Raw genomic sequence first — 13,680 nt, 5'->3', positions numbered from 1 at the left:
CCTCAACTTCCCTGTGCATTAGTAACACCTGGGGCACCTGGCCGCCAACACTGACCTATTCAAACAAAATATCTGGGGCAAGGCTTGGGCATCAGTAGACTTACACACTCCCCAGGTGTTGGTGGCCCATCTGGCAGGTCTGTCACCTTACAAATGGCATCCCTGATGACGGTTATTCTCAGATCGCTGTCACGTGACCTACAAGATGAGTCACTCTGAGTAGAGAGAAAGTTTTCATCTAGAGGCCAGGTGGGGCACCTGCAGCTCCTGTTGTCCTGAAGCATCTCACAACTTTTGCCAGAGACAGCCTGGGTGTCAGGACCAAGGACAAGAAGCAAAGATGCAGATAACTGGGTGGGCCCTGTCAAACCCGGAGCCAGCCTCACCTCTGAGCTGCATGCTCAGTGAGGTGATACGTTTACTTCGGGGTGAAGACTGAGCTGGTCTGCCCTGTGCAGCCACACTGCAAGGGTAAAGGACTCTATGGAGCAGGAGAGACAGAACCCTCACCTGCAGATCCTGGACCAAAGCTCAGGATGTACCTGTCGTCACTAAGCAAATGTTTACTCATGTCTGCCATGGCCGAGGACAGGTGAAGGAGACCTTCCTTCCACTCTGTCAGGAGTCCTGCCCCCTCCAACCTCAGGACCACTGTACATGTCACCCCAACTCCCTGGAAAGGGGGTTCTTGCCCCACTTGTTCCTTCTTGCCTACTCTAACTCTTTGGGTCTAAGCACAAATGCCACTTTCTGAGAAACTCCACTGAACGGTGGCTGCGGGGTCCCAGGGCTTCATCCATCTTCCATGTTCTCATGGAATTTTAGTACTAGCAGTGAGTCAAACACTAACATTTCAAAGACGTCCTTTTACCAGTTCTGCATCTAAAAAGCCTGGGAGTTGCCACCCACTCCTGACAAGGAGAAAGCGGCATAGACTGAAATACCAACGAGTCTTCTCAGGACAGGAACAGGGAAGGGCACAGCAGGCAAACTGCTACACCCTAGACTGGAGACGGCAGTCCTGGTTCAAAGCAGCAGGGGCGCACGGGCTGCCAGGACAGGCAACCTGAGCTGTGACTGATCAACGGATGGAGGCTCTGGGCAGACAACTCCAGGGGGACAGGGCCAGGGGGGCACTCTCAATACTGAGATTTATCTCCAGGAGTTTGACAGAGTTTCCACAGTAAATACAAACAAACAAAAAAACAAATCCCCTTTGGCCTCTGGCAGGGGGAGATAAGCAGCTTTAAAATATACCAGAACATTAAGCTCTTTTTTGTTTTTGTATGTTTCTGAAGTGAGAAGCAGAGAGGCAGAGAGACAGACTCCCGCATGTGCCCGACCGGGATCCACCGGGCATGCCCACCAGGGGGCGATGCTCTGCCCATCTGGGACGTTGCTTTCTTGCAACTGGAGGCATTCTAGCACCTGAGGTGGAGGCCATGGAGCCATCCTCAGTGCCCGGGCCAACTTTGCTCCAATGGAGCCTTGGCTGCGGGAGGGGAAGAGAGAGACAAAGGAGAGGGGAAGAGTGGAGAAGCAGATGGGCACTTCTCCTTTGTGCTCTGACCAGGAATCGAACCCGGGACTTCCACACGCTGGGCTGATGCTCTACTGCTGAGCCACCTGGCCAGGGCCCAGAGCATTAAGTTCTTAACAAGGCCTGCCTTCAAGAGAAACTAGGTAGTTAACTAGAGCCTAAATGCTTTATCAGAGCCTAACTAACCTGGGGAAGAGGAAACAGCCAAGTCCAATCAACTCTAACCATCCTGTCTTACCTAAAGGGGACAACATAAATACTGAGAAACCCTTGTGAAGTCACAGTCCAGAGGTGCAGGTGCACTAAAAAACTGAACCCTACTAATAGGACATAGGACACTCTCCCTATGTCCACACCTCAACCATTCCATTTCTAAAGGCCTATTTATCGCAGTTACTTTTACCCAGTACATCATATCCAGGTATCAGGAATAAATGCTAAGCCTGACTGGTGGTGGCACAGTGAATAGAGCATTGACCTGGGACACTGAGATCCCAGGTTTAAAACCCCAAGATTGCTGGCTTAAGCACAGGCTCATCTGCTTGAGCATGGAATCACCAACATGATCCCATGATCACTGGCTTGAGCTCCCAGAGTCAAGGCACGTAAGAGAAGTAATCAATGAATAACTCAAGTGATGCAACTATGAGTTGATGCTTCACATTATTTCTTTCCCTTCCTATCTCTCTCACTAAAAAGAAAAAAAATGAATAAATGCTAAAAGGCAAAAACCACAATCTGAAGACATAAGAGCAAGCATCAGAAACAGGTATGTCAGGGATGCTAGAATTATCAGATCAGAAATTTACAATAACAATGATTAATATGCTAAGGACACATTAACAGACAAAGTAACAACATGTAAGAACAGATGGACAAGGTAAGCAGAGAGATGGAAATCCTAATTAAGAACAAAAAAGAGACCTGGCCGGTTGGCTCAGTGGTAGAGCATCAGCCCCGCGTGTGGAGGTCCTGGGTTCGATTCCGGCCCAGGCACACAGGAGAAGTGCCCATCTACCCTTCATCTTTTCCTTCCTCTCTCTACCTCTCTCTTCCTTTCCCACAGCCAAGGCTCCACTGGAGCAAAGTTGGCCCGAGTGCTGAGGACTGCTCTACAGCCTCCACCTCAGGTGCTAAAGTAGTTCGGTTGCTAAGCAATGGAGCAATGGCCCCAGATGGGCAAGCATCATCTGGTAGGGGGCTTGCTAGGTGGATCCTGGTGAGGGTGCATGCAAGAGTCTGTCTCTCTGCCTCTCTATTTCTCGCTTAAGAAAGAGAAAAAGAACAAAACAGAAATGCTATAGACCAAAAACACTGAATAATGTCTCTGATGGGCTTATTAGTAGACTGCAAACAGCTGAATAAATAATCTCGGAGCCTGCCTGATCAGGCGGTGGTGCAGTAGATAGAGCAGTGGTCGGGAACCTATGGCTCGCTAGCCAGATGTGGCTCTTTTGATGGCTGCATCTGGTTTACAGACAAATCTTTAATAAGAAAAATAATGTTAAAAATATAAAACATTCTCATGTATTACAATCCATTCATTTCCTACTGCTCATGTTCATGGTTGCAGGTGGCTGGAGCCAATCACAGCTGTCCTCCGGGACAACACCAAATTTTTATTGGATAATGCATAACGTACATAGGTCATTGTATGGCTCTCATGGAATTACATTTTAAAATATGTGGCGTTCATGGCTCTCTCAGCCAAAAAGGTTCCCGACCCCTGAGACAGCGTCACACTGGGACGTGGAGGACCCAGGTTTGAAACCCCAGGGTTGCTGGCTTGAGTACAGGCTCATCTGCTTTAAGGAGGGCTCACCAGCTTGAGCCCAAGGTTGCTGGCTTGAGCAAGGGGTCAGTCAGTCTGCTGTAGCCCCCTAGTCAAGGCACATATGAGAAAGCAATCAATGAACAACTAAGGTGCCACAACGAAGAACTGATGCTTCTTATTCTCTCTCCCTTCCTGTCTGTCTGTCCCTGTCTCTGTCTGTCACACACACACACACACACACACACACACACACACACACACACACATAGAATCCCATTTGAGGATTTCTGTACAGCATCCACATGAAGTACATAGTGCACTCAGCACCATTTCCTTGATGTAAAAACCGAGACTCCGGCAGATAAAAGTGATTTGCTAAAATCATGAAATGATGAATGGCTGAGCCATAATGGAAACCAAGCTTGTCAGCTCTGGCATCTGGCCTGTTTCACTACAAACGTACACGGTATTGTTCCAGAAGATGCTGAGTCCAAGTGCGAGGATGACAACCATGGCAATGAAGACGATGAGATCCTTAAGAACAGTGACAGCAGCAGGGGTCATAATTACTAAACCCGCACACAGCAAGGTATCAGCAGGCATTGTTCAGACACTTAACCTTCCAACCGTCCTCATTTTACCTGGGAGGTAACTGAGGCACAAAGGGAGTCTGTATCTTGCCCAGGAACACACAGCTTATAAGAACCAGAGCAGAACTGGACACCAAGGGTCAGACACCAGACCCTCGTCTTCCAACTGCTACACTAAAGAGGAAATGACAAACACCGTGGCACATGGCCAGCAGGCTCAGGAAAGCGATAGTGAGAGGGGGATGTAAAGAGGAAAAGGCAATTCTCAGGAAACAGGGGTCAAAGGAAGGGGCAGACTTGGGGGGAGGCCAGACTTCAGCATTTTATGAACCCCTAAAAATAAAAATGAGGAATTCCACATAGTGGTTTTGTCAACTGCAAAATTTGCACAAACATCCAGAACCACCAGTTATTATCAACATTTCCCACAGAAAAAAAGACTTGTATAGGCCCTGGCCAGTTGGCTCAGCGGTAGAGCGTCAGCCTGGTGTGCGGGGGACCCGGGTTCGATTCCCGGCTAGGGCACATAGGAGAAGTGCCCATTTGCTTCTCCACTCCCCCCCCTCCTTCCTCTCTGTCTCTCTCTTCCCCTCCCTCATGCGGGAGTCTGTCTGACTGTCTCTCCCCGTTTCCAGCTTCGGAAAAATACAAAAAAAAAAAAAAAAAAAAAAAAAAGACTTGTTTAGTCAAAAAATGCACAGAGCTTTTAGCAATAAAGATGTGTCTTTTTTTTTTTTTTTTAAGATTTTATTTATTCATTTTAGAGAGGAGAGAGTCTGTGAGGAGGGGAGGAGAAACAGGAAGCACCAACTCCCATAACGTACCTTGACTAAACAAGCCCACGGTTTCAACCGGCAACCACAGCATTCCAGGTCAATGCTTTATCAATTGCACCACCACAGGTCAGGCCGAAGATGTGTCTTTTAAATTGATTGATTAAGCTTTTTAAAAGATTATTTATTTATTTATTTATTTATTTATTTATTTTACAGAGACAGAGAGAGAGTCAGTGAGAGGGATAGACAGGACAGACAGATAGGAACAGAGAGATGAGAAGCATCAATCATTAGTTTTTCGTTGCAAATTGTGACACTTTAGTTGTTCATTGATTGCTTTCTCATATGTGCCTTGACCGTGGGGCTACAGCAGACTGAGTAACCCCTTGCTCGAGCCAGCGACCTTGGGTCCAAGGTGGTGAGTTTTTGCTCTAGCCAGATGAGCCTGCACACAAGCTGGCAACCTCGGGGTCTCGAACCCAGGTCCTCCGCATCCCAGTCCGATGCTCTATCCACTGCGCCACCGCCTGGTCAGGCTGATTGATTAAGCTTTTGAGGGACCCACTGCAAAGACCCTACTTCTCTTATCTGCCAAGGAGAGCATGCTGGGAGAATTAAATGAGTGGAGAGAAACAATATAAAAATACAGAAAGCAGACAAGAAAAGTTCTGGGTCCTGGGTACGTGGCTCAGATAGTTAAAGCATTGGCAGGAAGCACTGAGTTGCCAGTCCAATACCTGGTCAAGGCACATACAGGAACAGATCAATGTTCCTGTCTCTTATCTCTCTCTCTTTCTCCCTTCCTCTTTTGTTAAAATCAATAAATAAAAATTAAGCCTGGCCAATGGTGGCGCAGTGGATAGAGCGTTGACCTAGAATGCTGAAGTCACTGGTTTGAAACCCTGGGCTTGTCCCATTAAGGTACATATGAGAAGCAAGCAGTGAACAACTGGAGTGAAGTAACTATGAGTTGATACTTCTCACTCCCCACCACCAACCACTCCTCTCTCTGTAAAATCAATCAATAAAAAAAAAAAATAAAAAAAAATATATATGGAAAAAAAGAATAAAAGAAAGAAATGCGTTGATATCCCACTTTTAGGAATATATCCTAAGAATACCATATCACTGATTCAAAAGAAGAAATGCACCCCATGTATAATGCAGCATTGTTTATAATAGCCAAGATCTGGAAACAGCCCAAGTGTTCATCAATGGAAAATTGCATTAAAAAGCTGTGGTACATATACACAATGAAATACTACACGGCTGTGAAAAAGAACAAAATCTTACCTTTTGTGACAGCATGGATGGACCTGGAGATTATTATGCTAAGTGAAATAAGCCAGGCAGAGAAAGAAAAGTATCATATGATCTCGCTTATAGGTGGAATCTAATGAACAAAATTAACCCAGGAACAGAATAGAGGCAGATACGGGGTCACAGGGAACAGAGGGACAGCTGTCAGAGGGAAGGGGGATGAGGGGATGGGATCAGAGAAGGTAAAGGGATTAGTGAAATTATATATACATAACATAGAGATAGAGATTACAGGGCAGCAAATCATAGAGGGAAGGGGTAGGGAGCTAGGGGGAACGGGGCAAAGGGGGCATTAATAGGGACACAGGGGTGAGGGGTGAGCAAGTTATATTCAGTGGGACATTTAAAATCATGTAAACACAATAAATTAAAAATTAATAAAATAATAAAAAATTAAATTAAATAAATAAAGAAATAATAATGTAAAATAAATAAATGGAAATTAAAAAAAAGAAATGCATTGGCCTCAAAAAGCATGGTCTGGCCTGACCGGACGGTGGCGCAGTGGATAGAGCGTCGGACTGGGATGCGAAGGACCCAGGTTCGAGACCCCGAGGTTGTCAGCTTGAGCACGGGCTCATCTGGTTTGAGCAAAAATTCCACCAGCTTGAGCCCAAGGTTGCTGGCTCCAGCAAGGTGTTACTCGGTCTGCTGAAGGCCCACAGTCAAGGCACATACGAGAAAGCAATCAATGAACAACTAAGGTGTTGCAATGCACAACGAAAAACTAATAATTGATGCTTCTCATCTTTTCATTCCTGTCTGTCTGTCCCTGTCTATCCCTCTCTCTGACTCACTCTCTGTCTCTATAAAAAAAAATAATAAATTAATTAAAAAAAAAAAGCATCTACAAAATAGCTGTGGCAGAAAAGGCCACTGTGGCCTGACCTGTGGTGGCACAGTGGATAAAGCGTCGACCTGGAAATGCTGAGGTCGCCGGTTCGAAACCCTGGACTTGCCTGGTCAGGCACATATGGGAGTTGATGCTTCCAGCTCCTCCCCCCTGTCTCTCTCTCCTCTCTCTCTCTCTCTCCTCTCTAAAATGAATAAATAAAATAAAAAGAAAAGAGAAAAAAAATTAAAAAAAAAAAAAATGCCTGACCAGGTAGTGGTGCAGTGGATAGAGCATCGGACTGGGATGCAGACGACCCGGGTTCAAGACCCCGAGGTCGCCAGCTTGAGCACGGGCTCATCTGGTTTGAGCAAAAAAAGCCCACCGACTTGAACCCAAGGTTGCTGGCTCCAGCAGGGGGTTACTCGGTCTGCTGAAGGCCCGCGGTCAAGGCACATATGAGAAAGCAATCAATGAACAACTAAGGTGTTGCAATGCGCAATGAAAAACTAATGATTGATGCTTCTCATCTCTCTCTGTTCCTGTCTGTCTGTCCCTGTCTATCCCTCTCTCTGACTCTGTAAAAAATAAATAAAATTAAAAAAAAAAAAGAAAAGAAAAGGCCACTGTGAAAAGACAGTGACAGGCACTGATCCACAGAGAGAGGTCAGGACAAGAAATGCATAAGCCAGACCATAATCACGCTTCCCTAAATTCCTACGTCCATCCCTCAAAGGGCCCAGCTGGAATACCTGCATTTGGGTTCTGTGAGACACTCCTACTTCCTCCCAACACATCTTCATCCTTTTGGCTGTAACCAAAGGTAAACTGTACTGCTCACAAAAATTAGGACCTATTTCAAAATGAATATGAAGGGATAAAATACCCCCTTTTTTCTTTTTTTTTTTGGTATTTTTCTAGAGTGAGAAGCGGGGAGGGAGACAGACAGAATCCTGCATGTGCCCAACAGGGATCCACCTGGCACGCCCACCAGGGGCGATGCTCTGCGCATCTAGGGAGTTGCTCCATTGCAACAAGAGTGCCTGAGGCAGAGGCCATGAAGCCGACCTCAGTGCCCAAGCCAACTTTGCTCCAATGGAACCTGGGCTGCGGGAGGGGAAGAGAAAGATGGAAAGAAAGGAGAGGGGGAAGCGTGGAGAAACAGATGGGCGCTTCTCCATGTGCCCTGGCTAGGAATCAAACCCAGGACTTCCACACGCCAGGCTGACGCTCTACCACTGAGCCAACCGGCCAGGGCCTGTGAGCACTATATATTTCTTACCCAATCCTCCCTGAGATACAAGGAGATCAGGCAGGAAAGAGGTGAGATCCGAAAATGAGTGAAGCTGTGGGGAGGCAAGTGGGCAGACTACCAAGAGGGTAGGCTCTCGACCAGCCAGGTCTGGAGCCAGGGGGCAGAATGAAGGAGATGAAAGGTCCCCCCCCCTAGGCAGAGTTGGGAAGGACTTACCCAGAGACACCAGGTGCCTCAAGATCTCCAGCATCACCTCCTGGTACAGGTTCCTCTGCATGGGGTTCAACTGCTCCCACTCCTCCTGGGTAAAAATCACAGCCACATCCTCAAAGGTCACAGGTACCTGCAAAGTCAAATAGAGGCAGCAGCGTTAATCTTGGAGCTGCTGGATGACATCAGAGACGTAGCTCTGGATGGAAAAGGGGCAGAGAGACCAAACACCTCCTGAGGGCCAAGCTCTGTGCCAGGCTCAAGAAGGCAGACGCTACTTCACACTGGTGGGTGACAGCAGGGTAGGAAACAGAAGCGTCTCATGCAAACATTAGGTCAGAACTGTCCTGGGTGGACTGTGAGGGCCAGAATGGAAAGAACTCTCAGATGTCCTAGGAATGGAAAATGCAAACTAAGGACAAAGAAAACAATACTAACACTAATTACAGTGATCACACTTAAGACTCACTGGTCCTTACTGTCTGCGTGCTTTAGTGCTAAGGGACTTACCTGTTGTGTTCAAGTGACTGGAAGCCCCCAGCTCCGACGTCATGCTTAGATGTAAATTTTTTTTTTTTTTTAAGCAAGAGGAAGAGACAGAGAGAGATTGAGTGAGAGAGAGAGAGAGAAAGAGAAAGAGAGAGAGAGAGAGAGAGAGAAAGGGACAGACAGGGACAGAAAGACAGGAAGGGAGAGATATGTGAAGCATCAACTCATAGTTGCAGCACCTTAGTTGTATTGATTGCTTTCTTTTCTTTTTTTTCTTTTTTTAGTTTTTTTGTTCGTTTGTCTTTTACAGAGACAGAGAGAGTCAGAGAGAGGGATAGACAGGGACAGACAGAAAGGAACAGAGAAATGAGAAACATCAATCATTAGTTTTTCGCTGCGCATTGCAACACCTTAGTTGTTCATTGATTGCTTTCTCATATGTGCCTTGACCGCAGGCCTTCAGCAGACTGAGTAACCCCTTGCTCGAGTCAGCGACCTTGGGTCCAAGCTGGTGAGCTCTGCTCAAACCAGATGAGCCCACGCTCAAGTTGGCGACCTCAGGGTCTCGAACCCGGGTTCTCAGCATCCCAGTCTGACGCTCTATCCACTGCGCCACCAGCTGGTCAGGCTGATTGCTTTCTTATACGTGCTTTGACAAGGGGAAGGAAGGAGGCTCTAGCCTAGCAAGTGACTCCTTGCTCATGCCAGTGACCTTGGGCTTCAAGCCAGTGACCTTTGGGTTCAAGCCAATGACCAGGAAGGAGGTCATGTCTATGATCCCAGGTTCAAGCTGGCGACCTTGCGGTTTCGAACCTGGGTCGTCAGCATCCCAGACTGACACTCTATCCACTGCACCACTGCTTGGTCAGGCTAAATCTACAATCTAAAAATCAACACTCGCCTGTAGTATGAACATGGATGGGGACCTCACATCATTTGTTAGAACCTCGATTTCTGGATCATTACAATAATTCTTACTCAGCAACAGGTATAAAGATTAATTAAAAAATATAGCCTGGCCTGTGGTAGCACAGTGGATAAAGCATCAACCTGGAATTCTGAGGTCGCTGGTTCAAAACACTGGGCTTGCCTGGTCAAGGCACATATGACAAGCAATCAACCTGTGAGGTCAATACCATCATCATCTTCCGGCCAGTCAGAGAGCTGAGGTCCAGGGAGCTCTACCAGTTCACCCAAAATTTACAGGTGTCATGAACAGGGGCAGAATTTGCCAGAAATGGGGCAAGCAGGAAAGGGGCCATTGTAGGCTGAACTGCTAGGAAAGACCTTCTCAAAATAAAATACAGCTGAACAGAGGCCAAAAGAATGTACTGTGGGCCTGGCCTGAGGTGGTGCAGTGGATAAAGTGTGTACCTGGAATGCTCAGGTCTCCAGTTCGAAACCCTGAGATTGCCTGGTCAAGGCACATATGGGAGTTGATGCTCCCTGTTCCTCCTCCCCTTCTATCTCTCCTCTCTAAACTGAATAAGTAAAATCTTTTTAAAAAATAAAGAATATCATTTAAAAAAAGAAAAAGAATGTACATTTCCCCAGGTATAAGACGCACCCTTTTTAAAAAAAATTCTGGGTCTAAACACTGGGTGCACCTTATACAGTGGTTTTTTTTTTTTACAAGTTTTGAGGGTGACGAGGAGTTGTATGAATTTTATGATGAGTAAAACTGGAGTCCAATGACTATATAATTTCCTCCCCAAAATCGGGCCGAAATGCAGGTGCGTCTTATACATGGGGAAATAGGTCACAGACGACAGGGACAGTCTAAGGTCAAAGGTCAGTGCAATGGGGAAAGACGGGCGGGGCGGGGGCTGGGGTTCGAACCGGCCTGTCACCGTGGCGCCCGCGGGATTTACAAGAGGGTGGGGAACCTGGCTAGGCGGTCGCACAGTGGATAGAGTGTCCGACTGGGACGCGTAGGACACAGGATCGAAACCCTAAGTTCACTGGCTTGACTGTGGAATCATATACATGACTCCAGGGGCACAGACTTGAGCCCAATGTCACTGGCTTGAGCAAGGGGGTCACTCGCTCGGCTGTAGCCCCCACCCCCACCCCGGCACATATTAGAAAGCAATCAATGGACAAACTAAGGTGCCACAAGGAAGAATTGATGCTTCCCATTCTCTCTCCCTTCCTGTCTGTCCCTCTCTCTGACTCTCTTCTGTTTCTGTCACAACAGCTGTCCTGCACATAGTGACTGAAACCGCGTCACAGAAACGACAGGGCTGTAAATACACAGGCAATGGTGGACCTGGCACCGCGCAGGAGGCCTCTCCGAACCAGAAATGCCCAAAACCATCACCCACTGACCTGCGCAGGGTTCGCCCACGCGGCTGCCATCATAGGGGACTTCGGAGGTCGAAGTGCCGGGTCCGGGGAAGCGGAGAACGAGAGACGTTCTGCCGCTTCAGGTGATGGCGCCCCTTTCGCTGTCAATAGCAGATCGGCCTCGGCTGACCCGCAACCGGGGAGGAGCGACGGGGCACAGACCTATGACGTATTGAGCAACGGAACCAGAAGTCCCGCCCCGCGAGGGACCTTGCCTACAGGAAACCGCCCAGTCCTATTGGTCCAGCGCTAGCGGACACACGCGACTAGTAGCCTACTGGGTGAAGTAGTTTTTGCTTTACAGACAACCCAGCGCCATTTTTACCGCAGTGGGCACAACTTGGGGGAACAAGGGGCAGGGCGATGGAGACTCAGGAAGCAAAGAGGTTTCTCCTCCCGGAGACAAGGCATCAACCGGCGGCTCCTAACTTCTCTTGGAATCCCCTTAGAGGGAACAGAACTGCCCAAAGAAATGCCTCAAGTCCTGCTCCGGACCCTTTACCAAATGCAGGGTCCTCCAACTCGCAGTCTAGAACCTTTGTGTGTGTGTGTGTGTGTGTGACAGAGAGAGGGCCAGAAAGAGGGACAGATAGGGACAGACAGACAGTGTAAGAATGAGACGACACAAGAACTCCAGGTGTGCAGGCTTTACTAGAGGAGAAAGACCTGCAGGGGCACATCTCTGAAAGAAGGGCCCCCCAAACAGACTGAGGCAAAATTTTATAGGGTTGGGAATAGCCTCGAGTAAGGGTGTGCTGGCATGTTCAGCTTTCTGGAATACTCTTCCTTGGGGCAATTGACCAGCTTCCTGGAACCCGGTAATTAAGGGTGGGGGACAGGCAGCCAAGCAGAACATAAAAAGGGCAGTTGTAATTCCTGGTCAATTTATGTATCTAGCCTGATAGATACGCAGTGGATAGAGCATCGGACTGGGATGCACAGGACCCAGGTTTGAGACCCCGAGGTCACCAGTTTGAGCGCGGGCTCATCTGGTTTGAGCAAAGCTCAACACCTTGGACCCAAGGTCACTGGCTCATCATGGGGTTACTTGGTCTGCTGAAGGCCCATGGTCAAGGCACATATGAGAAAGTAATCAATGAACAACTAAGGTGTCTCAACGCGCAATGAAAAACTGATGATTGATGCTTCTCATTTCTCTCTGTTCCTGTCTGTTTGTCGCTGTCTATCCCTCTCTCTGACTCTGTCTCTGAAAAAAAAAATTTATGTATCTATCATTTCTCAACTCTGTGGTTACATATAAAAGAAATGCAGTTATTAATTTTGTAATATACGGTTAGGGGTGACAAGGAGAAAGATGAGAAAAAATTGGAAAATTATTGTTTATTCTGGAGAGAACTCAAGAAGAGAACCTTGCCTGATCAGGCAGTGGCACAGTGAATAATAGAGCGTCAGACTGGGATGCAGAGGACCCAGGTTTAAGACCCCAAGGTAGCCAGCTTGAGCGCGGACTCATCTGGTTTGAGCAAAAGTTCACCAGCTTCAACCCAAGGTCACTGGCTTGAGCAAGGGGTTACTCAGTCTGCTGAAGACCCGCGGTCAAGGCACATATGAGAAAGCAATCAATGAACAACTAAGGTGTTGCAATGTGCAACAAAAAACTAATGATTGATGCTTCTCATCTCTCCGTCCCTGTCTATCCCTCTCTCTGACTCTCTCAGTCTGTGTAAATAAATAAAAACATTAAAAGAAAAAAGAAAAAAAAATTTTTTTTAAAAAGAAGAGAACCTTGCCAAACCAAGTCCCTCATCCAGTTAAGGAGATCGTCAATTTCCGTGCTGTAAGGTCTGAACCATGCGATGTCTTCGAACACCTGAGCGAGGAAGTAAAAAAATCTTGCGAGGTAATAATTGTTAGTTGTTTGCTGCGAGTGCCAATTGAACAGGGTGACATGGCGATACATGGTCTCCTGGATGAGCCTCATGAGACGTGCTGGTCTGGTTCCTCTCAAATGGGAGGACATGTGGAGACTTTTAGAGACAGGGACCCTGTTGGTGTAAGTTTTAGAAGGACTATGTGTGGTTAAAGGGAAGTGGGTTTGGAGAACATTCAGGAGGGAACTTCTTGGGCTGAGGGGCAGCTTCTTCCTGCTTTCATCCGTACCTATTTGATATTTCCCTTGTGAAGTTCTCCTTGGGGTATTGAGGAGTAGGAATGTAGGAGCATTTGATTGTAGGTAATCCTATAAATTTCTCTCATTCGGGCCTGTAGGAACTGGATAAAGAAGGGGGCAAGCATTAAAATTAGGCACAGAATTGGGATTGGTCCTATAATTGGTGCTAGCATCAAGAACAAGGGCTTTTATCAATTTTTTTATTGGCGAAGGTCTGCATGCGGTTCTGTAAGAAATTAGTGAACAAACATAAGAGGCAGGGTCCAAAAGTTAGAAAAATAAATAGGAGAGTGAGTGGACCAATGAAAGGCAATAGTCAAGACACCCAGTTTGTGTGAAACCACTGATTCCATGACTTGGTTTGTTTTTTACGAATTCGCTGGGCTTCAGAGAGAGAGAGTAGGAAAAAAACAGGGA

General features: G+C 47.2%; 1 protein-coding gene across 1 annotated transcript in view; it reads right to left on the bottom strand.

Moving 5' to 3' along the window:
* LOC136399457 (zinc finger protein 543-like) overlaps positions 1-11,257 on the bottom strand; it is a 30,143-nt gene extending 18,886 nt beyond the window's left edge. The window contains exons 1-2 of the mRNA XM_066374631.1: positions 11,115-11,257; positions 8,304-8,430 (exon numbers count right to left, since the gene is read on the bottom strand). Of these exons, the coding sequence (XP_066230728.1) occupies positions 8,304-8,430; positions 11,115-11,147 (160 nt within the window). The 5' untranslated portion in view covers positions 11,148-11,257. The remainder of the gene's footprint in view (positions 1-8,303; positions 8,431-11,114) is intronic.
* Between the last annotated feature and the right edge of the window lie 2,423 nt (positions 11,258-13,680).

The sequence above is a fragment of the Saccopteryx leptura genome, chromosome 3 (genome assembly GCF_036850995.1).
Source record: "Saccopteryx leptura isolate mSacLep1 chromosome 3, mSacLep1_pri_phased_curated, whole genome shotgun sequence".
NCBI lineage: Eukaryota > Metazoa > Chordata > Mammalia > Chiroptera > Emballonuridae > Saccopteryx > Saccopteryx leptura.
Note: the sequence above shows the minus strand (reverse complement) of the source record. Positions and strands in the feature narration are given on the sequence as shown.